The sequence below is a fragment of the Pempheris klunzingeri genome, chromosome 11 (genome assembly GCF_042242105.1).
Source record: "Pempheris klunzingeri isolate RE-2024b chromosome 11, fPemKlu1.hap1, whole genome shotgun sequence".
In the NCBI taxonomy this organism is placed as follows: Eukaryota; Metazoa; Chordata; class Actinopteri; order Acropomatiformes; family Pempheridae; genus Pempheris; species Pempheris klunzingeri.
The window spans coordinates 5,517,310-5,544,964 of NC_092022.1; the positions used below are offsets into that span (position 1 = coordinate 5,517,310).

Sequence of the window (27,655 nt, forward strand, 5' to 3'; positions counted from 1 at the left end):
CAAATATAAATGCAAGTGAATACAGAGTCATACCAAGACGAAGATACGGCCAAACCTTCAAGTCATTTTCATGAACTGATAATTGACTTGTGTGGCAGCCTGATCCACTTCACAAAGCTGTGTCACAGCTTGAACCTCAGCAGTGTAGTTTAGGCAGACACTGACATCTTCTGACTGCAGAACGGACTGCAGCACTGATTCTGTTGAGCACTGATACATCAGTTAAAGCGTAGCAGAGGCTTACAACTTCCAGTGACCAGACTAGATACTGCGTCTTGTGGATACAGCAGAGCACAACAATGAAAGTCTTCTTTCTCGATCCACAGACAAGATTTTGGTTAAATCTTTCAACGGTCAAAGCATCAAAATAACTTCAGTTTCTAAAAGCAAGCCATAAAGACGCAAACCAAGAGTGATGGACCATTTAATGATCTTCAGAAGTAAGTTAAACAACCATTTATTTTACAGTTTAAAATGTCCTCATGGAGGAACAGCAAAATACACTCAAAATGAAGATTGCTCAAAAGACAGTTTTCATATTAATCACCGTTTTAAGTTTGTTTTTTTTTATGTTTTCTTTTGTTTATCAAAAATTATAAGTGCCTTCAACATAACCATGAGAGTACTCAGCTTGCAGTCATAGAAATATTTACACCACAAAACTGTCAAGCATGGTTTTACTTTCAGCATCGGTTTCACACACCTCATCTCCTGTCTCTTTCAGACTGCTTTGTTTTGTTGCACAAAACAAAAATAAGGACCCTGAAGAAAGACAATTATAAAGGGGAAAAATACACAAGAGCACAGATTAAGGACATCAGTATTTACAGCTTGGCTCAAGAAGACAGTTAAGGGGAGGGATGGAGACAGATGATCAACACATCCATTAGCGGCATGATGTCAAGTTCAAGTCACATTCTTTTCCTCGATGATTTTACTTTACCCTTTAAGATTTGAAAATAAAGCATGCTATAGCACATCTGTCATGAAGCCACGGCTTAAATGACTTCAGGATGCAGTCCTTAATATGTTAGAGGATGATCTTCAGACAGACAGCAGGGGGCAGTAGAGGACCACATCAGGGAGAAGGAAAACAGGAATACAATACAATGGCTCCTTCAAAATGAGGATACAATTTCATAATGTAAAAGCACTGTAGTAACAGAGTTGGGTTGATGAACAATACCAAAAAAAGGAATCAAGTCTGCCCTCTGAGTGGCAAAATACAAAGTCACATATGAAAATAGGTTCTGATCAATTTCTGTTTTTAGATACATTGTGTATGTTGAGCGTTTGCAAAAGACGTTTTGGCACAGAATCAATTTAAAAAATATTTTTTCTCATGAATTTCACTACTGGATCCTGTACAGATCCTTCCCATTCCCCCTCTTGCCCCTGCCCAAAGAAAAAAAAGAAAGAAAACAGTGAAATTTGATGATCTGTCTTGTAAAATAATTCACTTGGTCTCTCCACATTGCTTCAGTCTTTAAATATTTATAATATGTACAGTTTGACAATTGTCCACAATACCCTTAGGCTTAAAGAAGATGCAAACAAAAATAAACAAATTAAATATTCTTTATATAGTCCCCTGTTGAGGCATTGAGTGTAAACTGTACAACTCTAAACGTCCCCTCACGAGTTCCTGGGGCAGGGAACACTTCGGGATGGAGAGTTGAGTCCGGAAATGACGTAGAAGTTGGCTGATGGCGAAGGAGCAAAAGCATGATTGATCAGGCTGAAATGATTCTTGATCATTTTCCAGGCAATGTTTTTCTTTTATCTTGCACAAGCATGGCTGATCACGAGAATAATTCCATAACACGAATCATTTTACACTCAAATCTGTACAGAGTTCACAATTTTTTCCTTAACATAGTGCAATGACTTCTCACATCGTTTGTCTTTTTTTTCTTTAAAACAAAAAAAAAAGAAAAATCACAATCACTGTTATGAAGGTAAAAAATATCCCATAGGAAGGTCTCAATCCATAGCTTTTTGGATGCTATGAATTAGAAAAGGCTATGCACAAACACCTCCAAAAATGGCAAAAATGAAATGAGAAATCAGAAATGATCATCAAAACTCCTTGTTTGACCCTTCAGATCCTCTCTGTCAAAGGTTTAGTTTTTGGAATTCAATGTCATTGAGTGACTTAAGGACTTGGTGAAGTGAAGGAGAAAAAGGTGAGTGCATGCTAAATCAGATTTTTTAAAAAGTCAAACTCATAAAAATATGAGGCAATTCCAGTTTACAAAACTGGGCGAGTCCAAAAGGGCTGGTGTTGGCTTTGTTCAGGAAAAAATGGAGGTAATTAAACAGAGGCAATGACAATCATGAGGTGAGGGGAAATGCTGGAGATGCTGCTGAGCAGGTCCGGGGCCAGGCGCGAAAGGTGGCTCTCCGAGAATTCACACGGCGGGAAAATCTGCACCACGTAAGCTGGCTGTGAATCCAAAGATGAAAATGATATGATGAGAAATCGTCACTATTAAACACAGGTAAAATTTAAAAGGAAAGGTAGGACAGATTAAGTTTCTACCACACAGACCTGATTAGAGCCAGGATTGGGCACATTGATGATGCCAGCTGCCTGTTTGGCTTGCAGGTAGGTGATGAAGCCACTTTTCAAGGCTTGGGTTTGACCAAGGACATCTTCTTGGTCTCGACCACAGGGTAGAGCCAGTAGCAAACAGTAGTCATTCTCCATCTGCCATGAATGATAAGTCTTAAAATCAAAGTAGACATAAAAACACATTCAAATAACTAAGATAAAATCCATGGATTTGCAATTAAATATGTTGAAAATTTCAGAACCTGCTCTTTAGAGGTAGTAAAAACCAAAATACTCACAGTCATTCTGCGTGCTACACTGTCCAACTGAGAAGCCTCAAGCCTCATCCTCTGAACAATACGGAGAAGAGGACCTCCCTCTGGGGGCGGCAGGGAGCGCTGGGCCAGGATGGTGTTGCCAGAAACAAAGTGCAACTGGACGGCAGCCTGGTCATTCTTCAGTGCCAACAGGCCTTGCCATACGATAGGATATTTCTGTACACATACAAAAAAAGAGTTTTAATTGTATTTTCCTCTTTGGTATCGTCTTGAAAATGCATTCCATGTATGATGCCATTATTGGGAAACCTGTCCTCCTACCGTCAAAAGCTGCACCATGTCGATGGAACGATGCCCAGAGTGTTCCAGCTTAGCATCAGCCCGCGGCTGCAGTGAACTTGATGAGGGTACTGTTGGCGGAGGTGTCTGTAAGAAGGCTGGGGGGCCTTTCTGTAGAGACAGATCTGGCTTGTGAGCAAGACCCATAGGGGAAGTCATCGGGGACTGGTATGAGGGTGAGACTGTGTCCCCTTGTATGCGGGAAATGTGTGAAAGGTCCATAGAAGTAGCATGGCGAAGATGGGAACTCTCAGGCTTGGAATCACTTCCTCCTCCATGTGACTGAGGCATTTTACTCCTGTGACCCAGCTCAGGCTCCTGAGGGACCGGATTAAGAAAATACACATCAAATTTATAGAACCTTTCATATTATGTACGTGTGTATGACTGTGACATAAAACTTGAAAACGCAATTACACCCTCTACATCCTAAAATGCTGATATTTTTGCAAAATGTCAATGATAAAAGCATATAAAATGACCTGTGAAGATGTAATGCCTTGATTAGCCAGACTGTGTCCCGATGAAGGATGCCCTGTAAACTGGGATGGGAAACCCCGCATGTCCCGGTATCCTGGAAATGAGCCTGCACCTCCTGGATGCATCAGCTGAACCCCATGTGGGTGAGGAGACACCATGACAGGACTGGATGCGTGGACTCCCCTGATTCTACTTTCATTGGAGGGTGGATGTATAAGCTTCCCTTCAAGTGGTTTGAGAGATTCTTTTGTGGAAAGTTCAATGCCCTTCCCCAGTATAGGACTCTTTGAGGGCCCAGAGATGTTGCTTGAAGACGTTGATCCAGTCTCTGAGGTGCGTGACTGTCTTGCTTCTACGGCCTGCTCTCCCAGTTGCTGGTGCATGAGGATGCGCTGGTGCATGTCTCTGTACTGGTCCATGCGTATGTTTGGGTGGAGCCCTCTGTGATCACTGTGAATCATCATTACATCTGATTGGATCTGGGGCACAGAGGGTCTGCTAAGGGCTTGGTTAAAGTGTCTGGGCTCTTCTTCACTTACACTGCTGCTGCCACCACCTGAGACTGATCCTTGGGGACTTGAGTGAGACTGCAGGACCATGTCTCTGATGACATTAGGCTGCGGTGTGTTTGAGCGCTGTGGAGGCCCTGGGTGGGGAGATGGCAGGGAGTCACCTCGCCTTCCATAGTTTATCCCAGACATTGGTGGGGTGTTCATCCTGGAGTCTTGAGCCATTGAATGAGTGACACTATGAGGTTGAATTATGACAGAGGATTGTTCTGAGTGCGGGTGATGCATACTGGAATGATATGTAGACATTGGTGGCATACCATGACCCAAAACAACAGAAGTTCCTCTGGGAGAACTGCTTGGAGGGCAGGATTTTACAAAGGGTGAAGGGGAGTGAACAGCTGTTCTTGGGGACTGAGGTTCTTGCTTTAGGTGCAGAGCTGATCGATCAGTTGGGATGCCAGGGCTGGGGCTCATGCGGGTTCCAGATAGTGATGGGTGGTGTGGGCTCATCACTGGGCTGAGGCTAGACTGCTGAACAGCTTTGCCAATGTCCACCTTTTTTGGTAGCGATTCCGTCCCCAGTCCTCTCTTGCCATGCTGCTGCTGTATCACAGCTTGGTTGTACATCAAGACTTGAGGAGAACTAACTGGCTGTTGGAACATCTTTACCACGCCACCCTGGGATGCTGTGTGATACGGAGATTCAGATTTGTCACATCCAAGACTCTCCTGCTTGGTACTGGAAATGACCGGTTGAGAGTTATAAGACTGGCCTGTCAGGAGAACTCCAGTGTGCCCATAAACTGTAGGGGCTACTTTTGGGGTAGGTGACTGGGCTGAGGTGATGATCGAGTCTTGCTTTATGGAAGATTTGGACACAGATTGCTGAAACTCTATATCACCAGCACTAGCTTGAGGAATCTGGCTGATTTTGGCTCTCATCCTGTGAGGTCCTTCGGTTTTCTGACCCGAATAACTAAGAACAACAACACCCTCTGACGTAATGACCCTCAGACCAGGACTAGAACCTGTACTGTAGGGAGTGGTCTCAACAACAGGGCGCCCTCTAGTGCCATCTTCTACAGTATCTATGCCATGGTAACGACTATTCTCATTGGAGTTTGCTCTGAGTTTTTGCTTGGGAATAGATAAGCCAATGCTTCGGTTGCTTAGTGAAATTCGTGGCGTTTCCTCTGTATCATAAGGCATTGGAATTCGACTTATTACTGAGGTAGCAGGAGAAATAACAGTATGCTGGGTCTTCTCTCCACAGTTCTGTTGGGACTCTGTCAGTGGAAAGGGTTTGTGGTGTATGGGCTGTGGCGGTAAAGGTTGTCTTTCTTCGGGATGTAAATGTCTTGAACCCACTGTATCAGAAGGATTTTCATTCTCCGACATCCGTGAAGAATCTGACAGTACAGACGTCACTATAGTGGTAGGTATGGAATTGCTGCTTGATGAAGACACATATTTAGGTTCCATTAGGATTTTTCTTAAAGTACTAGAACTCGGGTCAATATCTGATGCCTTGGTGTCAGGGGGCATTGGTGGATTTGTTGAAGGGGTTCCAAGTGTAGTTGATGCTGGTGCAGAGGGAGTTACCACTGTGACGTGACATGAAGGAGCAACACAGATTCTACTTTCTTCAGTTCTAGGTGGCCAGTCTGGTGAAAGTGGCATTTTGGCAGGCCGCAGCAAGGGTGCACCGAACTGGGATACAGGTTGTGGGCGGCCAGGAGCAGGGGCAAGAGTAGGGGTAGATGGTTCTGCTGCTTGGGGATGCTTTTTACAACTGGAGATGTTGCTTGTGCCTGAATGAAAGGCAGATTCTTTGGGTACAGGCTGTTCAACTTCAGGCTGCTCTGCCTCTTTGGGCGTGTCGACAGTTATAGCACTTGTAACGTCACGCCTACAAGTTGCAACGGCAGTGACCACAGAAGCTGCTGCAGTTGCCCCTGCTGTGACAGTAACTGCTTTTGAATTAATGTTTTCTCTGTCTTCTGGGATCGACTCCGGTAACTTGACTGGAGGGGGATCTGGTTGTGAAACCTCTTCAGCAGTGTCCCCTTTCTTGTTAGCTGCACCTTTACGACTTCTCGATTTCTTTGGGGTTTTGGCTCTAACTTTACCTGTTTTCTTGGGTGTTTCAAGGAGAGGGGTATCCTCAGCTGCCTTTGATTCGGCCATTTGCCCCTTTGGGCTAGGTGTCAGAGGACCATCGTCTGAATCCGCTGCAAGAATGTTGTTAATCACCATGTGTGTTTCAGGTTCCATAATCTCATTGGAGGAAGGGGATACCAAGGAATCAGGTGTAGGAACAAGAGCTGTGTAAGTAGGAGGAGCTGTGAAACTATCTGCATCTGCACATGTTTCTTCAGCTGTAATGGAATCTATAGCTGCTGCAAGTTCAGTTTCACTTGCAGGATTAGCTCGCTTCTCCTCCTCAACTTCACCCTCTGGTTCTACAATGACCGGAGGCATTATGGGAGGTTGCTCTGAAGGTGGTTCCTTATATGGTCGAGAAGGTTGCTCAACTGTCCATTTAGCAATATTTTCAACTGCCTGCTCTAATTCCATCTGCCGTGCCAAAAGAGCAGCAGCCGGATCAGCAGGAAGTTCAGGTTCCAATGAGGTGTCATCCTGCTCCTGTGTGTCAGGTTCTTTTGATTCTTTCGGAAAGCCTGTGATCTTTGTTTCCTCATTCTCTTGTCCTGCTGTTTTGGTTTTTGTAATAACAGGAGCTTCAAAGGACTCAGGCTCATCGTCCTCTGGACGAAGTAAACCTTTTACATCATCAACGCTTACACGGATCTCAAGATTTTTTAAGCTGTGTGATTTATCGTCAATTATCTGCTTAGTATTTCTTTTCAGCCTTGGTGTTTTCACTTTAACACTCTTTTCAGGTTGTTGTCTCCTCTCAGAGCAGCTGGTATCTACCTTTTCAAGATCCCCATCAGTAGGTTTCTTACCACCAGAATCTTTTAAGTCTTTTTCCTTTCTGTGCACTGGTGAACTTGTGTTTTCCACCTTTTCTGATAATTTCCCAAACAATTCAGAATCAGCAGTAGGCTTAAGCTCTGACTCATCATGACTTGCCAGATCAGCTTGTTCAGCCGGCAATGCAGTGCTCCCAGACTGTTTGTCTAGTCTACCTCCTTTCTTGTTAACTGGAGCAGATGAAGACAGTTGGGTTTGTTGGACTTTCTGGGTGCGGGGCGACCGCCATCCCTCAGAGGCTTTCACAACCTCTACAGTAGTTGAGGTCTCTTTGACATCTGTGTCTTCCTCAATCATTTTCTGCTGATCCCCCTTAACTGGTGATACATCCTCACCTCGTTTGACACCTCTTTTTGGTGGGCGTCCTCGCCTTGTATTGGTAGATGGAATTTGGACATCTTGCTGTATTGGTTCTTTATCTGCGCCACGTTTGCGCATGGAGCGTGATGACTCAACCACCTCTTTGCCAGCTTGGTCGTGTTCATGTAGAGTGGCGTAGACTGACCTTACATTCCTGCGACGTGTTCTCCCATGGATTAAACTTGACTCAATGTTTTGCTCAGAATCTGATGCATGACTTGGTGATTTGGATGTAGTTTTGGACTCAACTGATGGTTTTGGGACTTCTGCTCGTGGAGATGAGGCCCTTTTGAGTTTCTCTCTATCGATCCTTTCACTCTTTCGCGTTGCAGGTTTCTCAGTGGCAACAATTTGGGAAGGCTGGGAAGTGCGTAATACAGACAGTGGTTTTGCCCTTTTATTCTTGGGCTGCCTGCGGTTTGGTAGTGGTTTTATTTCAGCCACTAGCTCTGGCATACACGCCTCACCATCTGTCTCAGTCTTCTCAGGTTCCTCAAAGTATTTTATTTCCTGATTCTCTATTTTAGATTCTGTCTTAATTTCAGATTTTTCTTCAATCTTTGGATAGTCAGAGAAAGTGAAATCTGCAGTATCTCTCTCCACAAAACCAATTACGGAAGCACCAGGAGTGGGAGGCTTATCTTCCACAACAGGATTATGTTCAACTGCCAAACTATCTCCAATTTTCATTTTGGGTTCAATAAATTCTACTTTTGTTTCCATTTTTGTTTCATTTTCCGGCTCTAGAAGGACAAGTGGCGGAGTAATGGTTAGTTTAGGAGCAACTGGTTTGGCATCTTCCACAGAAAGAGAGTACGGTGGGGATACCTCAACAACTGGCTCTACTTTGTCTTCTTTGACAAATGATGCAGTTTGATCTGAAGATGGACTTAAAAGTTCTTTCTTTTCTGGTGGAGACATTTCTTTAGGGGAAGGAACACATGGTGAAACTGACAAGGTTAATAGAGGGCTGGCTGATTTTTCATCAAGCTTCAGTGCTGGCTCAGATTCTTTACCAGACAACACATTATCACAATTCTGCAGTTCATCTCTTTTAATATCCACCACTATCGAATCACTCTCAGAATCATGTGGGGGATGGTCCTTGTCCTTTTGTTGTTGAAGCTCCAAAAAACGACTGTGGAAAAGCACTATGGGCTCTTGTGGAACGTCCCCTACTCCAGATTCAGGCTGTGCCTCAGTAGTTCCTGGCTTAGCAAAAGGCCTACCAACTCCAGTCTCTAAATCTTGGTCTTTACGTTCAAGGTGCTGCAAACGCCGGGAATCCTGTTCAAAGATTGAGCTATGCAGAAAGCGAGAGGCAAACAGGTCCTGGCGCTCTTGATCCTGTGGCTTGATTTCCTCCTTTTTATCATGCAGCTTTTCATCCGAGTCAGTACGAATCTTTTTCTTTTTCATATACCAGGAAGGAATAGGTCGAGGTGCTAGCTCTACCTTGTCCTTATCTGAGCAGCTGTGGGAGGTTGGAAAGCGTGAGGGAAGAAAGGACCAATTATCTTCCCTAGAGGAATATAGTGTCTTGGCTCTTTCAAGGAGTGCTTTTGTGTCAGGAGTTATAGTTTTATCTAATGCAAAAGAATAAAACTTGTTCTTTTCCAAAGAGCCTGAAAGCTTCAGGTCTGTCATCCTCTCATCACGTTCCCTGAGGATATAAGACAAGGAACTATTGGACTTGGGAGAGATGTGTTTGTTTTCTCCATCATCATCTGAATCAGACTGCACTTCTCCAGGTTCCAAATCCTGACCAAGGCGTTTGCGGATGCTTTCACGTTTTGCAATATCACTTGGGAAAGTCATTTCCATTCTAAGTGAATCAGACTTTATCCGTCTTTCCCAACGTTGCATTAACTCCTCATCACACCCAAGCAAGTTTGACTTCAGCTTTGGGAGCTCAGTGTCAGAAGACTGAAAATGTGTGGCTGTCAGACCCAAACTGTTTTTCAATGATTCTGTGTGTGAAAAAGTATTGTCTGTTGTTGGAGAAGATTTTCTTTCCTTGTTCATAACTGACACCGAAATCTGAGCAGTTTCATCTTCCTCATTTGCAGAAAAGTGACCATGTCCCATTGAGGATGTTAAACTTTGATAAATGTCCTCATTTAACTTTTGAGTACTTGCAAAGCTGCGCTCTCTTTTTGCATTGACTATTTCAAAGTCATAATTTTCTAATTTCTTCCGTTTACAAGACGAGAAGTCTTCATTGCCAATATCCTGAATTGGTTTTCCAGCATCATGCAAGATGTAGTCCTTTTCGAAGTCACGAGGCTCATTACTTGGTGGGTTTTCCAACTTAACTAACTTATCAGTATCGCCAAGCTTGGGTCGTAACCATCGACCCTGTTCAATTTGTTTTGTGCAGATATTGTTCTGGTCAATGTGCACAAAGTGTTCGTCTCCATCATCTGAGTCTCTGCACTTCCCTCTCCCTAGTTCGTTTTCAGACAAAACATGTTTTTGCTGTTCTTTTAATTCATCCAAATCAAGGCTGCCGTCATCTGACATCTTGGTGAGACTGGAGCTGTTTTCACTTTTTGAGCCTTCAAAATCCATTTTAAGGTAGGGAGAATCTAATTGATCTGTAGGATCGTCAGCCAGCTCCTCTTGGCGTGACTGGCGCTCCAGAGGAAGGCCTATGGAGTTGTTTTCACAGTCTCGTCCATCTTTTGGACTGTTAACTGAAACCATCCGGACAAATTTATCCTTGTGGTGCTCCTTTTTATGCATCCCTTTTATCAAAAGGTTCTTGTCTAAATCTGTCTCCTTAGCATTGCTCCATAGTTTGTGGAGTCCAGGCCTAACAAGATCATCCTCACTAGTTCTCTTCTGTCGATCAATTTTCCCAGAGTCTTCAAAACGCCTTTTCCTTGCAGCTAAACGGTCAATATCCACAGAGATACCACTGTCAAATCCCAGTTCAGATTTTCCATGTTTTTTGGACTTGATTTTGGCCTCCTTGTCAATGATCTCCACTAAACTGTGCATATTTTTGTCTCTGGGTACCTTTCCATGCTTAGAGATATCACTTTTTGATGAATCTGAGCGGAATGGAGGACTCCTCTGGTCAGCTGAAGGTGATGCCAATCTAGGACTGTCACTCCCACCCCTCGGTATTTGTTTTTCTTGGACAGAATGACCAATCAATTTTCCCTCTTTTTCTTTAACACGTGTTAGTTGCACAACACAAGGTAGAAGGTCTAATCTTCCTTTGCTCGAGCTTTCTTTTGGAATTTTACTGTTTTTTGTTCGAAGGACAGACTCTGGGCTAACATCTCTGTCAAGTTCAGGTTCCGTCTCACATGCTTGGATAATAGGTGATGCAACTTTGAGCTTCTTAAGCCTCTGTTTCTCACTTTTGTCCTTGTCCCCTCGATCTTTACGTCCAGCCCGCTTCTCCTTTTCAACCAAATTCCCTCTTTCAACTTCAAAGACTCGGTCCTTCTCAAGTTTTTCAGTTTTATTATACCTTTCCGTGCGTGCCTTTTCAACTTTTTCAAATCTGGGTGGGGAGATTGAACTGCAGCTACCACTTCTTTCAGAAGATCTGCAACAAATTCGTCGGTCTGAATCACTTGGTATCCTCTCAGAGAGTGAGGGAGATGCGGTAGGGCTAGCAGGACGACGAGAAGCAATGTGAGATGGGCTTTGGCTGCGCTCAATGGTCCTCCTCCCATGATCACGTCCTCGATCTGTTTCAAAGCGTTCCCTCTCTCTTTCACGTTCCCGTTGCAAATAGCTGTATTTGCGAATATCCTGTTCGTAAGGGTCTGCTCTGTATTCTCGATATTCCCGGGGGTCTTCAAAGTATTGTGGATCATAGTAATCTCCCTGATATGGGTCCCATTCAGTGTAGAACTCTCGACTTCTGGCAGGGTATTTACGACGTGGATCTTCAGTATACGTTCCTGGTGTTCGTACATTTTCATAATATTGTCTTTCTGTTTGAAAATCATATTGAGTTCGTCGATCATCCCTGCCAAGAAATAAACCAAAAAAAGTAAGCTATGATTTCATCATGCTTTGGCAGTAATAATGTTAGTTTTAATATTGAACAGTATTGAGGATAAATTACTATTTCTTAAGCAAACAACACAAACCTTCTTTCAGAGAGAATGTCATAAAAGTCTCGAATATCCTGGCCAGATGCCTGCATTGAACGATAGAAAGCCATCTGACTTTCCTGATTGGCAAAGTCCACCTGTAGAAACAAAATAGAAAGCTAAATTGCTGCCAGACATTAAAAACACACAGAGCAAAATTTCAGAGCAAAGCTTTGTTTCACCATACCTTGATTTTACTGCCCCCTATCTTCCACCCTTTTGTGTCTTTGACAGCGGCTTGTGCATATTCAATGTTGTTATACAGGATAAGAGCCATTCCTTTCATTCTGTCAAATACAACCTGCGGAAGACAGAGGAAATAGAGTCCCAAGGTGCCAGAAAGTAAACAATGGGCAACTATGAGGGGGGAAAATAAACAGACTTACCTTGACAACATGTCCATAGCGGCAGAAATGACGAGTAAGGAACTGCTCTGTTGTGTTTGAGGCTAATCCGTCCAACCAAACACATGTTGTAGGCATACTCTTTCCAAAGCCCAGCTGGAAAAGTAAAGATAAAATGTCAGATTGCATCTATTTTAACAAACAACTTTAAGAATTCAACAGTTTCTAAAAGATAATGCACATGAGTAATACGGAGCGTGGTTGTGAAAAATAAGAATGCGGTAGTGGTATGAAGATGAGATTCTCACCTTGAGTCTGTTGTTGCCAAGGTACTCGCCATCCATCTTCTTTATGGCCTTGCAGACACTGGCAATGTCACAATATTGTAGAAAGGCATACTGTGGGGCTCCATTTACCTTTTTAATGTCAATATCCTTTGAGGGTAATGAAAACAGAAATATGCTGTCAGTAAGCATGATCATCTTAAACTGAGCAGCATGGTAACCACTGCATATGGCCCGATTGTCAGCCATTCCATAACTTTAACTTACCACTATTTCTCCAAAGCGTTGAAAGATGTTAAGCAGGTCATGATAAGTGGTTGTCTTCTCCAGGTTTCCAATGAATAATGTCCGCGTGGCCTTTGGATGAAACTCGTCTATCCTCTCATCCAAGGGCCGAAACTCATTCTCACTTTCTGTCTCTGAAAAATAAGTGCTTATTGGAACATTGTGCATTTTTCCAATGATCATGTTTCTGCTGTGATACGGATAAGATCAGACCTTACCGGGGCCATTCCAGGCTGTGACATCGATTTGCATGCCAAAAAAGAGCTTCCCCTTTGATGCTCCGAGTGCTTTCTCTTGGTCCTCTTGCTGGCGGAAAAAGACAAGCCCATAGCGCTCCTCTGAAGCTCCGTGGATTTGTACAGATGTGACCTTTCCATGTTTCTTAAATTCATGGAACAAACCATCCTTCAAGCTTGTATCTGCAATAACAGTTCAAATGTTTAGTTATATATGTATGTATGTATGTATGTATGTTAAGCGTGTGCACTGAAAGTAGTAAAATGTTATTGAATAATAAACTATTGATAATGATGCATAATAAAATGCGTTAATATTTGAGGGACGCACAGAAATACAAAGCACCACTATTCCTGAATAAAAAAGCTCTTTGTGCTTGCACACCACAGGAGCTTCTTAGTACTAACCTGTAGAGCGCACAGGAAGATTTTGGACCTTGATGCCAAAGCTTTTACGTGGTTCATCCTTGTCAAGGGAGGATAAAGGAAGTGCTGAGGGTGCAGGAACAGCAGCAGACTGTACAGAACGTGCTGGGGAGTCATCACTGGAACTACTGCTAGAATCACTGTAGTAAAAGAGGAACATGGACTTAGAAGTCTTTTCAAACCGTAGACTTTTATCTCCAATGATAACTATAGATTTACAATAATAATGTGGGTATTCTGCATGAGTGTACTGTTTACCCATATATGCTTTAATTATAAATATAAAATGATATAATTATTATATAAAATATTTTACCACAAATATAAAATCATAAATTGATATGATGTAAACATGTTATGGTTTCGAAACATTTTAACAAACCTAAAAGGAGATATAGCTTTTTGCAGTGAGACACTAAGTGCGACATGCTCTGCCTTTGAATCACGGAAAACATTCATAGATTGGATAATAAATGCTAAAACTTATATATTTAAATCAACTTAAATTAATTACCTCAGTTAAACTGTGTACATTTTTGTAAAGAATGACACAAAATAGGGGACAAAATGTATGTTTGCTTTGTCAAAACTGCAGGGCAAGTAAGGTGGATTAGATTTCATATTGTATTGAACAGGCAATATTATACGCACAATTCAGATTTAATATTGTAATGCATGTGCATAAAAGCTCATGCAATACACTGTGAATGTGTCTTTCTCCTGTTTAAAAACAGCAAAACCTCTCAGCTGAAGAGAAGAAAAACATGCTCTTTTTTTCCCCAGTTAATAACACGATGCATCTGGTTATCAGTATAAAAAGATGGATTTGCACGTCGGTGGAAAATTCATGGGTGATTCCTGCGCCTTTTTTCTCAAGCCATTCCCATGCCTGTCTCAGCTCCCTAGGCCCTCTGCTGTTTGTTTCCTTCTCACTTTCTCCTCCTGTGCTCAGACACTCCCGGAAGTGCTGCTGACGGAGCCTGGCCTGTGGGAGTGGGCAGGCAGCCAGCACTGGCCAGAAATTTCCAGTTCCAACTGGATCTCACGGAGGGGGGGAGCCATTACCCATACACAGAGGTAGGCAGTGAGAAAAATACACCAGCCGTCTCCTGAAATTCCCCCCATAGCACTACCTCGTCAAGCCACATGCGTCGCTGCACGTCGTTCAGAGCTGTGGATTCTGCTGTGCCCAAAGGTGATGCAGTTAACCAAAAAATAAACAGCTGGAGAGGGCTGAGGTGAATTTATCTTGTGGAGTAAAACCCGTGGACATGACTTGTGCTTTAAAAACTGCAGACCTCACTCGCAGTTGGTTAACACCAACTCAATCCAAAATCAACCAATAAGAAGCAAGACATTCACAAGATCTCGGACACAAATACCTTTTACAACAAATGCAGCAAACACAAAGCAGTGCACAAAAACGGCTGAATTAGCAAGTTAAATTTAAATTCACTGACATAACAAAACTGACAAGCCACCGTTTGTGAAGTCTGGCATTCGTTTTGTCAAATGGCGCTCGCAGCATGCCAGGAATACAAATTAATTACATATAACCAGAGCAATTATGATAGTAGCTATAGCTGTTGTGTGAAAATGATTGTACCAAAGGTTAGGGTGAGGGTGTGTGCAACCTTACAAGCTACCTGTACCTGAGTGTGACTTTATTCCAAAACATTTCATATTTCTAAAAGAAAGAAAGGAGTATGTTTTTTCAAATGTATTTGAAAAATGTGACAGCGATGTTGTTTTGTAAACTTACTATTTATGGTGTTCTTTAAGTCACAAGACTGATCACTGAACTGTGTACAAGGAAACCAAAGTCTCAGACACCACCTTGATGAAGGCAAGATAGCCGACAAACGTCTACCTTAACTCAAATATCACATGCAACAAATGTCTTTTTCCAGGCTTGTATCATACCAGCAACCTACGACTGCAGCCAACAACCATGTACAAACTGATTTTTCACTAATGATCATACAGAAAATGAGCAAAATAAAAATGTGCACACTTCACACTGCTTCAAAACGTTCACACATTTACAGCTTGCGTTATGCTACGGAATTTAAAATGTTAGTGATGCTAAAAAAAACATATAATGGACCATGTAAGTGATGTTGTCTTCATGATGGCGCCCTTGTTCATATAAGGATGGCTTTAAATCCGCCACACGGTAATCTTCCCTGTCATGGGCTGTCTTTACAATAATTATTCTAACATGCAGGCACTTGCATGCAGTTACTTTTGCTGTACGTCCCCACAAAATATCAAATATCACAAGTCTATTCCGTTAAATGTTTTCATCATCCTTGGATAAAAATAATGACAGCAGATGTCTTGAAACAGTTCATGTTATAAACCACAGCTTCTGCACTAAAGGTTGTTAAGCTAAAATTGTTCTTGATTGGAGTCCCCAATAACAAGAGACAGAATTTAAAAAGAAAATAGTAACAAATTGTCAATCACTGTTTCCCAAAGCCCAAGATAACGTCCTCTAAAGGTCTTGTTTTGTCTACAGCCCAAATACATGTAGTTTACCGTCACAGGAATAAAAATATTCCCTTTTAAGAAACTGAATTCAGAGAATTTTGTCTTTCTTTTCTTAAAAAACTACTCAAACTGTGTTATTAATCAAAACTGTTGGAGATTAATTTAATAGCTGACAAGTAATCGATTAATCGTTGCAGCTTAAATCTGAAACACCATTTAGTGAGATTTTCGTTCTTAACATACTCTGAAGCAGGTGCTGAACAGAGCACAGACTGGGATGCACAAAGGTAAACAACAGCCATGCACATGGGTAGAAATCTCAACAGCCACATCAGCTCCACTCACCTGCCACTTGTGCTGCTGCTGGTACTGCTGACTGAGTCTGAACTGGAGGAGCGGCTGCGAGAGCCTGACCCACTGTGGGAACGTGGAGGACGGGTAGCCTGACTCGCCAGTCTCTGAGGGGAAGGATTTCTCGAATGCGTTGAGTGCGGAGACCGGCTTCGACTGTGGCGATACGACCGCTCCCCTCGCCGACCCCTGTCCTCCCGGTAAAGGTCCCTGTGGACCACACTGGCCAAAGTAAAGGGTTCCCTAGCACGAGACTCATAGCGAGGCTCTGGAGTCTCGAAGCGACATGGGCTCCTGCTGTGAGAGCGGTAGAAGCCGACCCCGCTGGATGTAGATCCCCCACTTCCTCCAGTCGTGGCCCCCGCTGACCCACTTGTTCCTGTGTTGCCAGCAACAGCGCTAACGATAGTTCCAACGACTCCTGAGGACACCGCTGTACCACTTCCACTGGAGGTACCCGACCCGCTCCCAGCTGTGCTTAGAGTCCTCTCTCTTGCATCACGATAATAGTCTGTTTCGTAGTGCCGCTGGCGTTCAAAACTGCTACCAGGACGCTCATGATGTCCGTAGGCACTGTGATCGTACGCCCGATCCCGACTTTCAGTCGTCCTAACAAACAGGAAGAGAGAACAACATCACATTACAGCTACACTTAAGACAATTGCAGAAGCTGCTATCATTAGACAGTGGACAAACAAAATTATCAGGTGTCTCTGGTGGGTTGTTACTTAATTAGACACACAGAAAGACGGGGCACTTAAGTGTTTTAATAAGGGCAGTTTTTAAACATTAAAAAAGGAGAATTATTTTCCAGCCTACAGACTGAACTACAAGGAGATTTCAATGATTAACTGGTTGAGATGATGGTCTTTAATGTTTTCTCAGACCAGATCCTCCTGGCATCATACCAATCATTTATTTCTGCAACAAAAATGTTGTTGGGTAACCGTCTTTCACACACAAACTTCAAGCTTAATTTGTTTAAAACTGCAATCTTAATACATATGTAGTCTCATTTAATAACTTTCAAAAGATGCATAACTACTGTCCCCTTCTGCAAAATACAACACACTGTATTGAAAAGACTGTCGACGTGGGGGATTTTTTCTGAGAAGAGATTTTTAACTAAAGGCATGCATTTGGTGTTCAAGAAACAGAAGTCTGCAGCTGACTTCAAAGTTTCGGTGCAGGATACAACAGACTTGCCCGAACATCACTTATAATAAAAAGGAATAACATGAGAGATTCATGTCTTCACAGCTTGTCAAGTCATTCTGGTTGTATAACATCTGGCAACTATAACAAAAAGCCACTTTCGGAGTCGTTTTATCGTTAATCTGAGGAACTGTGTTGAGGTTTTTTGGAGGTGCCTTGTGACAAGCCTTTTATTTGTAATGTTACACTATTTGACATATCTTGTTCTTCTGAAAGGTCTTCAAAGGATCTTTTATGAAGATGCACATTAGAAATGGTGCTAATAAGGACACTCTGTTCAGACCTAAACATCGTCTTACTGAATAAAGCAATCAAAATTTAATTTGGTAATACGACGGCTGTGTCATTACAGCAGTCATATTACCCAACTCCCTGTAATGAGCGGGACAGGACAGCAATTACCACCGTTTGAATTCAGATCAAATTATAATCAGCAAATTAGCCATGATGTTCAAACACAGGGTGGAATATGTTTAATATAACTACAGTTACAAACCCTCATTATACAACTTCTTTGAATAAAAAAACCATGTTTTGTTCTGTGTCTGGATCAAACAAGAGGATGGAAAAATATTGAAATTCAACACAGTGCCAGATTTTAATGGCAAGCAAGCCTCTATTATCAAAATGGTACGGGTATAGTAATAATGTGTCTAAATCTATATAATTTACTGCAAAACATACAGGTCCATACACACTAATGTGACACTGCAAAACATTTAAGATTGTAGATTTGTGCATGAACGACACTTCCAATCCTACAAAAACACTATACTCTAAGACTTGTTTATGCTGTGTGACTAAAAAGAGTAAATTACTAATATGAATAAGCCTGTATAATCATAAAAGTCAAAGCTTTTTAGAAAGGGTAGTAGTAATGTTCAAACCAGAAATTACTATGCACACTGCATGTTCTGATGCCCATGTCATCTAAGTCGTCCAAAGGATGTTTCCTTTGGTTTGAGTCTGGGTTGGGACAAAGTCCCAGGTTCCTGGTGCTGGAACCTATTTAGACCCTCACTACCTCCTTCTCCCATCCCTAATATTCCCTGTCCACCCGAAACTATTAAACAGAGGCAACAATGGCTGAAACAACTGTTTTAAAGAACGAAAAGTGCCACATAGCTATCATACGATTCATCACAATGACGTGCTCCGGCTCCTTTCACAGTGAAATCAAGTTAATAATACTGAGTGTGAGAAAAGAGGTTTTCACAGGAAATAGTCCAACCAGTTGGCTAGACAGGATTAACTCATTTTCCTTGCTGATAAATGATAGTGGCATCCAAATCTTTTGGCTCTTTGATTAATTTGGACCATCAGCGATGTTTTGATTACATCTGTGTAAAGATGTGTCGGTCCAAATTTGGTTTGCCTGCTGGCTTGCATGCTGCTAAACTGTCTATGCCAGCGAAGAACTGCAAGTACAAATCAAAGACATTTGCAACATGGAGAAACTTCTGAAACTGTTTATCTCATTAAAGAGACGTTAGCAGCAGACTTTGGTTAATATTTCCTAAATGACTGAAATAAGGGTGCAGTGTTTTTTGTTTGTAATCTGAAGCAAATGTTTGTAATTAGTTTTTTTTATCATTTTATAGGCTTCATTTAATGTCTTTAGTTTTGCGATTTTCCAGCTTTATTGTGGTTTACACATTGGAAAGATCTGCAGTGGAGAAATGTTCTGTTGTTTTGGATGATGTAGGAAATTGCATGCAAGCTGAAAGAGGAACAAGTAAAAGATTTCAATGTTTTTCAGTGTATTCCCTAAATATGGTCTTGGGGGTGACGCAGAAGCGAACATCTGAGGACCCACAAACTGTACGTGGATTTCCACATCTAAAACACGAGCTGCTTGAATCTCAGTCTGCGCTTCAGAGAACCAAGAAACACAAAGTGCTAACAGGAGGCTGCTGCCATTTCTCTGGAGATTTATGACACAAACTCCTTCCTCTGCATCACCGATACCCTGTGATGTCCTGAAAGGCATTTTGGTAAATGATCCATAAGATGGGTTTCTGAAACAATGCCCAGCCTGACCTTTACACCTGAAGAAAAATTAGTACATTCCCATTTTACTGCCATACTCGAGAGGACTTTGATAGGCTGCATTCTCCGTGTATAATTAACCATCTGCACCAAATAATAAACTCTTTAACCCTTTCCCATAAACAACATTTTAAATTTTTTATCTTGTCAGGATAAATATGTTTGTTTGTTGAGAATCACTGATGGATCTAGGGTTTAGCAAGAAAAGTCACCTTATGTGGTTACTAATTTGGAAATATACATCAGTGTAAAGCATTGGAGATAAATGTGACCTAAATAAATGGAAGTGTTTCATTAAGAGCTTCCACCAAAGGCTGTAGCCATGAGGCACAAGAACAAAAGGCTGCATGGGATGCTCACACTCTCCTGGATGTTGAGGATAAATCGGTGTGGGAGACTAACGCCATGTCTGTATTTCACACTGCACTATACATAAAGTACAGGGTCAGGGGCAAATTCTGTTTTAGCTTATTTGATTTAATCATCTGTGCACTGGATTCATGAATAACATCTATGGCATAACGATGTCTGCTGTGAAAGTGATGGATTACCTTGACCCCTAGATGCTCTCGAAAATGCTAATTTGGTGGCGCAGGCTCACTGCTCAATAGATAGCCTTCAATTTCACTTCAAATTCACTTTACACAAAAGAGGTTCTACATTATTCATGGAGCTTAAAAATAATTCAGTTAGACTTTTTTTGGCAGAATTTCCATCAGTGTTTGATAATTCGTCTGCTCTGCTGCACGCCAAGCACATCAACTGTTTTGGGATTACGTGAACAGCATAATTATGAGGATGCATTTCTGCAGCATGCTAAAAAGGCATCTTATGTGGGGCCTCGGTCATCAGGGAACAATACATACATGTGAATTTAATTCAGAATTTTTAAAACTATTACACGTTGTTTACTGACAAATATCCTGTCAGGCAAACTAATAATTAAACTGTGTAGCAGTGGAGCGTCTTGTTGTCCTTGCTGACTAAAGGAGCTGAGCTAATGGAGCTTTCGTTGGGAGATATGAACAAAATCACTTTCTCATATTGTGGTATTGATAGAAATTGTGATGTAGTACATTTTCTGGAAATTCAATTGAAAAATAAAAATAACCAAACTGGAATGTCTGTTTTGTTAATCCAGTGAATTGAATGTCTACCAAATTAAGGTGATCTATCAAACTGAAGCAACAACCTGTAAACTGCCATGAATCAGTTCCTCTCATCAGAATTAAAAGGCATAGATACCACGGTACAAATGGTAGAGAAAAATCTCTGACCGCGGACAAATTTCTACCACCTCACAACAGCCATTATCATTTTATTGGCCAGGACTGCACAGGGGCGTTTAAATCCACTTTCTTTGGACGGATTTAATCTCTCCAGCTGCATATTTCCCATCAGTGACTACAGTCAACCCTCTAATAACAGTGAAATGCTACAATAATAATCTTAAATGCGTTATATTTCTCAGGAGTTTAAACTTAATAGTCATGTGTAGACACTGCACTCTGTCACAGGTTATACAATATTCATTTTCTACTCTTGACCCACAAAAAAGAAGCTGAGGTCAATTTAAAACTCAATCTGCAAGCTAGATACAAATGAACAGAAGAACTAATGATTATTGTCATTACTGATAAATATTTGGGTTATTTTTCGGATTAATTGGTCTTTCATTTAGTCCATAAAATGCTTTTGTTGCCATTTTTCAGTAGTGCCTAAGGTGACGTTTGAAATTTTGCTTAGTTTGACCAGCGTTCAAGACTTATCATTTAAAATTATGTACAGCAGAGAAAAGCAGAAATCCAACAAATGTTTGGGAATTTTGTTTGATAAAAAAAAAAAAAATTAAATCATTAATTAACATTAACATTTTTCTTAATGATTAGTCGAAAAATCATTTTAATAATGCTGACATATAAAAATCTGCTATTATAAAATTCTACCATGTTAATTTAGTAATTATTTAATTGTGTCTCACCGTCTCTTCGCAGAGACTCTAGGAAATATACACATATTGCATTAATATGTTGTTGCTGCTGCAAATATTGCAAATATGAGTTTTTGACAAAATTTTGGATCTGTACAAGACTGCAGAGCCCACTCCATGTGCTATATTAGGACAGTGTTGAGTAACAGCTGCAATATGGATCTATTCATCTACTCATCATTCGAGGAGAACGGGGGACAGGAGCTGAAGGTGGGGTCACGTGAGGGGAAGAGAAAGGAAAACAATACAAGGTACAGATTTCTGCATAAAGACACACACAGGCAGTAATAACAGTCTATGTACCAGCTACTTCGGTTAGTGGGGAAAATGGAGAGAGACAGGGGTTCAAATTAGGGGGTTAGAGAGGACAGCTAAAATACACAGGGCAGGACATACCAACCTTTTGAGAGAGTGGTAACTTGACCTATAATTCCAAATACAATCTAGGGAGATAGAACTTTGTGAGCAGAAAAAATGGGCAAAAATGTTGAGTGGAGAGGGAAAAAAACTGAAGCAAAATTGTTCACATTATAAAATGTAATCCTCGTCTTCAGGGCGGGGGATCTCGTGTGCTTAGAAGAGCTGGAGTTTTAATTAAAATGATGAAAACAATCTTGGCCTCGTACGAATCCTGGTTAGGATGATTTGTATGCTGGAAAATGTCAATTTGAGTCCATATATCCATCCAAATGTGGGGAAAACAAAAATCGGTGTTGCACTTGAGTCCAGTAAAATAAATACACGATATCCTGGAGTCCGTCTTCGGTAAGTAGTGCGCCATTGATTCCCCAACAGCAACGATGTAAGTGACAGCAAAAATTAAGTCTTGCATCTTCGTTTGTGGAGTCCTGCACATTCCACTCTGTGCTCAGAGGTAAAGCAGCCAAATTCCTTGGGAAATCTGGCCATGAGAGATTAGGAATAAAGAACATGTCTCTTAATGGTAATCCAGACTCCTGGTCATAGCAACACTGTATGGATTCCCAGGGTCCAGACGATTCTTAATGGGTTAGACGCTTGTGGATGGTCAAGTCTGTTGTCTGCCTCCTCTACAAGCAGACGAGCCTGCATGCAGTCCAAAGCGGAGCTGAGTCAATGAGAAATGCAGTTCATGGGTGCAATTTAGTTCTCTGCTTCTGTGTGCGATTGTATCCAAGGTTTAGTTATAGTTCCACATACAGGAAAGGAGCAGGTAATCCACAGACATGGGATAGGTTATCTCCAACAGCAACTTTCCAGTCTCAATTTCTAGCATTCTTCTTTGAATTGTACGATCCAAACATAGTCCATGTTGGTCCTCATTAAATCAGCGAGTCTCGGACGTCGAAAAGGGAAAAAAATAATCTCCACAAAAAAAGCCAGGGGAAAAAAGTCATTTGCTCACTTGTTTTTGTTGTCTCTACTGAGTTGGATCACCAGTAGATGTCTCCCAGCACTCAAATTGTAATGCCCTGATTTTAGATATAATCCCAAATAAAACAACAACAAAAAAAAAAAAAAACCAAAGAACCAAGAAAGCAACCCATACCTTTAGCATGATAGCATATCCTTAAGGTGTCTGGCCAGTGTTAATCCAACAGAGGGGAATAAATATCCTGAGCAGGTTATCCACATGACTCCAGCCCGCGAGAGAAGTGAACACCTCCGTGAGGTGTGCACGATAATTGAAAACCAAATTAGACTAATCCAAACAATGGTGTCTTATACAAATAATGTGTGCTCTTGGTTGTTTTGTTACATGAGGAAAAAGGGTGACATTAATCCACCGAGCAGGGCACGTTACTCCAGATTAGGGGAATCCCAGGGATGGCCGCTGGACCACTCTCTCTTTTTCTCTCCCTCTCTCCCTCCCTCTCTCTCTCTCTCTCTTTCTCTCTCTCTCTCTTTCTCTCTCTCCAGCAATCTCCAATAATCCTGGGAAATTTTACGATATCCAATCTTTGCCCCGGTTTTTTTCCGCAAATGATAAATCCACCTCACAGAGATGTTTAAGCTCACAAAGATAAACTGATTATTCATTTCAGTAATGATACACCTTTGTACAGACATGCTCTCACTTATTGAACATCTCGGTGTCTACCTGCAAGTATGAATCCAGGAGCGCTGGCCACGCTCCGAGGACTTTAGAGGGGATCCCTATCTTGAGCATGAACTCTTTCTCTCCTCCTCCCCGCCCCCAACAAGTAAATGAATAGATGGTTGGAAGATGCTTGGAGGTAAGGTGTTTACCAGAAACCACGGTTCCCCCTGCCTTCAGAGAAACTTTGTCCACTTACCCGTCTAGTCTGCGTTCATAGCGTCCATCTCTGCTGTGGAGCGACGTGGGGGGCCCATACACTGCCCCCCCTGCCGCCCTTGTGAACCCTGATACATCCCGGCCACGAGAGCCTAAGGACAGACTATCGTCCAGCCCTCTCGCGGCACTAGGAATCGTGCCTGGTTCATTGTAATCAGTGCGCAGGTCTCTGTCCCCCATCTTGTTGATAGCATTGTGAGCCTTCTGAGCACTTTTAATGTCCACAAAATCCACAAAGGCTGCGACTCCACCTTCTGAACCCCGCTTGGGCAGGACCTTGACACTCTCCACACGTCCATATCTAAAGAAAAAACAATGGAAAAATGGTGATCACAGGGTTTTGACCTGCAGATATGCTGCATCAGTGTTTATGAATTTCATACAGTGTGTTCAGTTTGAATTCTTAGAGAAAATAACGCAATTTCCCAAATTATGACATCCTTTTTTTTCAGATCACAGTGGTGAATTCAATTGTTTGTGTGCGTGCGTGTCTGTCTGAGGAGGGGTGGGAGGCAAGGTGGGTTTGCTGCTCTTATATTCTGCTCTGTGGCACCTTCTTACAAGGCAACAGTAACCCAGCAACTGGACTTGAAGTCTTGGCACATTGCATGTTGATAAATGCATACATTTCCTAACATTAGCATGTTTTCTGGGCGGAAGGTGCTCTCTTAAGCTTATGGCTGCTGGAGAGCATACAAATGAGGTCTGGGCAGCATTATAAAGAGACATGATGTTTCCCCCGATTCAGGGTGGGGGGTTTAAAAGAAATCAATAATGTCTATGTGGCTCCTTCTGCAAAGCAGTTTTGGTGCAATTTTTACATATATAACATCATTTCCCCCCTTTTTCCCCTCGCCGACTTAAAAATACTGCTCAATTACAAGAGTTCTTTTCTAGATGTAAATGAGGGTAAGCATTCTATTGTTTCCTTAATAAGCCTGTAAATACCTATTTAAGTGATGATTAAATTGACTGATGGGAAGTCTAACACAGAAAATGTACAAGCCCAGTCTGGGATTTGAAAGCCTGCTTTCATCTTTCATCTTTCATCTTTATTGCCCCCCCCCTCCCCAAGTGTCTTTCGGGAGTGTATTTTAGCTGTCCGACAGAGACAGTAGGGTGCCCATAAATTTATTGGCATGCCAGTTCCCAACATTGAACAGCCTCCGACGCCATTTTAGAAAAGCTGTTCACACTGCTTACTCATTCTGCCGTCCCCCATCTTCAATGACTTCTATCACACATTGGGCTGTCATGCACCTGCATACCCTGACTACCTCTGGGTTAACGCTGGAGCTGAGGCAGCATGCTAAAAAAAAAAAAAAAAGGGACTAGCCACACACACACTTTCCCCTCCGCTTTTTGCTTTTGCAAATAACATGCAGCCAGTCACCATCCCCCCAAACATAACGTTACGCACACCACGGCACCAATGTAAATAAAACAGCATATAGGTAACCTGGCATTGTGCGTAATGCACGGCTGCATGAATCAGACAAGAACCATCTTTGTAGTTCCCTCTCTGCATCCGTCTGGCGCAAATAATAAGCCCAAGAGTGAGCGAAGCACCAGATTAATATCATCACTTTGTGTGTTTTACTAGGTCGTAAGTTCGTGGGGGTATGCTGCGGGGCAAACGTGCGTAAAAACGACATGTATGATTTATGTCGCTAATCTGGCTGCTTTGGTCCGATATGGCGACGCCTACACGGTAAAGAAGGCACCGCTGCTCTTATAGGTAGACTGATGTTTTTCAGCAGTCTGCTCCCCAGCACATATGGACGGAGAGGCGGGCTGCTATTTCCTTGACAGCCGAGAAAGAGAGAGGCGAGAGCGCGCAGACAACCGTGAGAGCCACACACACACACACACACACACACACACACACACACACCAAATCATATTTACATTTTTTCCTCCTTCAAAAGGAAGACAACAAAGAGCTTTCTTTTTAAAAAAAAAAAACAACCCATGAATGCTGCGTGGGGTTAGGTCTGCTCAAACGGCCCGAACAAAAAGCACACATGGAGCTCAATGAGAATATAGGAACTAAAAGAATCGATACGCTGTCTGATTGTCCGTAAATCAGATCACGCTGCAGGCTGTGCGAGTCAGCAGCTGTGGGAGGCGGCGCGGTAACAATGTGGCGAAGATGAAGCATTTCTGCGTCCCAAAGGCGCACAAAGTAAACACACAAGTAGCGGACGACAGCGCTACAATGCTGCACGGGAGTTCACGCGGAGCAGCCCGTTCAGTCCACAGCGTGCTGTGGCGTCACCTTTTGCTTGCATTAAATCGAGGAAAACATAATAAGAAGTCCTTATTGTTGCAGCTGCTACGGCGCTCTCCCACAGGCGAGGTATGCTAATTCACCACACTTTGTGCACAGGTCTGGCTGCAGGCGGTGACCTGACAAACTCGCACACAGTCACAGTGAGGCACCGGGTCCCCGATTTGCTCGGGCACCGCAAAACACACGGCGACACGCTCCGGAGATTGCAGGCTGTGAAATGCGCGGCTCGTACAATGCTAGCGGCTCTCCAGGTAGGCTGAAGTTTGTTTACACTGACAGGACGCTGTTAGCTGCGGCGGACAGAGCTGTGTTTTCTCCACGGTGGTCAGGTGGAAAAGGTGGTGTGCTTCTTTACCGTCCCACGGTTACCTGGTGGAGCCGCACGGCCACGCATCACGAACGGACGCGTAAAGTTATCACCGAGCCTGCAAGTTGGTGTCAAAATGGCAAAACCATATGTCCGCTAGCGGGCTGGTTGAAGCGTGCTAGCAGCTTTCTTTTTTTTTTTTTTTTTCTCTCCTTTTTTTTTTTTTTTTATCTCCGCTCAAACGCAGCGCAGCATTGTTGCTTATGGAGAGCTGACAGCACAGTTGCCAAATGGGACTTGGCTACAGGGGGAACCTCCTGCTTCATCCCGACTTCACTAAAATGTGACACAACAGAGAGAGATGCTGCCCGTGCACCCGTCGTTACACTACAAAACACACACACCACCACACACACACACACACACATACACACACGTCGCTCATTAGTGTTTCTACTCACCGCTTGAAGTGCTCAATGATTTTCTCTTCTCGCACATTTTCGGGTAAATTTCCCACCCATAAATGTCTGGTTTCCCGGACCATACTGTGTGCTCCTGCTCCCCTATCATACAGATGAGTTTGCTATGTCAGTTTCTTCCCGTGCAAAATAGAAAAGATCTGCAAAATAAACGCCGGACAAGAAAAAAAAATACTCGGCGCAAATCATTGACTGGTCGTTGTGACCCAATGTAAACCATTAGGTTGGATCCCCGCACGCTGTTTGATACTCTTCACTGTTAAAGCGCGATCTTGCACCTCATGAACGCGCTCCGGACTGTTCCCGTGACTAGGCGCGTCCCTGACACCATGCGACCTTTGGGTGTCGAAAGAAAGCATGTAGCTTCCTAAAAAGATGCAGCAACTTCGCTTGTAATGAGAGGCACACCGCGCAGGCGTGGCTTTGTGTGTGAACTTCTTTTTTTCTCCCCGATGAGATCGTCTCCTGCCCCTGCGCATGCGTGAGAAAACCCCTGATTGAATGAAGGTGCTTTGACATCTGAGAAGCTTTGACTGGCTGGAGGATCCCATCCGTGCCATTTGGGCTCTTTGCATACAGTAAAATTATATGAGCCCACATTTGATTGTTTTGAGATGTTTTGTTTTAACAGTGAGCTTATTTATTTCAATGCACAGACAAAAGAAAATCTCATCCCCAAACTATCAAATGAGCCATAGACCCACATTCAGGATTGCTGCCTTAAGGCTGATGGTTTTTTGAGGTATGCCTACCATTTATCACTCTGACTAAATATTAATAATTACAGGGTCTAATTGGGATGGGCTGCAGCCTCCTGTGAGGCTGAAAAGAATAGGCACTTTGAAAAATGGATGGATAGACTAATTAGGATACTGATCACCTATTAAGTCACCACTAATTGCTTCAGTTGTCTCCAGAACTTTGGTTGTACATCACTAAAACAATATTACATGCAGGGATTCAGTCATT

At 42.5% G+C, this 27,655-nt stretch overlaps 2 protein-coding genes across 4 annotated transcripts in view; one reads left to right on the forward strand and one right to left on the reverse strand.

Annotated features, from left to right (window-relative positions):
* Positions 1 to 27,655, forward strand: part of LOC139210208 (solute carrier family 25 member 45) — a 180,195-nt gene that overhangs the window by 136,940 nt on the left and 15,600 nt on the right. The window contains exon 1 of one of the 2 annotated variants that reach the window (XM_070840209.1): positions 15,949 to 15,959. The exons of the other annotated variant lie outside the window; for it this stretch is intronic. The gene's annotated coding sequence lies outside the window, so the exon portion shown is untranslated. Of the gene's footprint in view, positions 1 to 15,948; positions 15,960 to 27,655 lie in introns of those variants that run through there. 2 annotated transcript variants of the gene reach the window in all.
* On the reverse strand, positions 409 to 27,023 carry spen (spen family transcriptional repressor). Of its 2 annotated transcripts, none has more exons than XM_070840205.1 (15): positions 26,669 to 27,023; positions 23,588 to 23,908; positions 16,052 to 16,666; positions 13,196 to 13,353; positions 12,770 to 12,970; positions 12,534 to 12,685; positions 12,291 to 12,416; positions 12,025 to 12,138; positions 11,826 to 11,939; positions 11,636 to 11,736; positions 3,654 to 11,511; positions 3,154 to 3,489; positions 2,854 to 3,048; positions 2,552 to 2,710; positions 409 to 2,446 (listed from the first exon to the last, which is right to left on the reverse strand). In XM_070840205.1, exons 1-15 carry the CDS (start codon positions 26,749 to 26,751, stop codon positions 2,315 to 2,317), a joined length of 10,665 nt encoding a protein of 3,554 aa, XP_070696306.1. In that variant the 5' UTR covers positions 26,752 to 27,023; the 3' UTR covers positions 409 to 2,314. The 2 variants fall into 2 exon arrangements, with proteins under 2 accessions (XP_070696306.1, XP_070696305.1); XM_070840204.1 differs by having other exon boundaries at positions 2,552 to 2,728.

Coding starts and splice junctions, on each gene's coding strand:
- spen (XM_070840204.1), bottom strand. CDS start 26,751: ATGGTCCGGGAAACCAGACATTTATGGGTGGGAAATTTACCCGAAAAT. Junction 12,971..13,195: donor TCTTCCTGTGCGCTCTACAG/GTTAGTACTAAG, acceptor CTGTTATTGCAG/ATACAAGCTTGAAGGATGGT. Junction 11,512..11,635: donor GACATTCTCTCTGAAAGAAG/GTTTGTGTTGTT, acceptor ATTTCTTGGCAG/GGATGATCGACGAACTCAAT.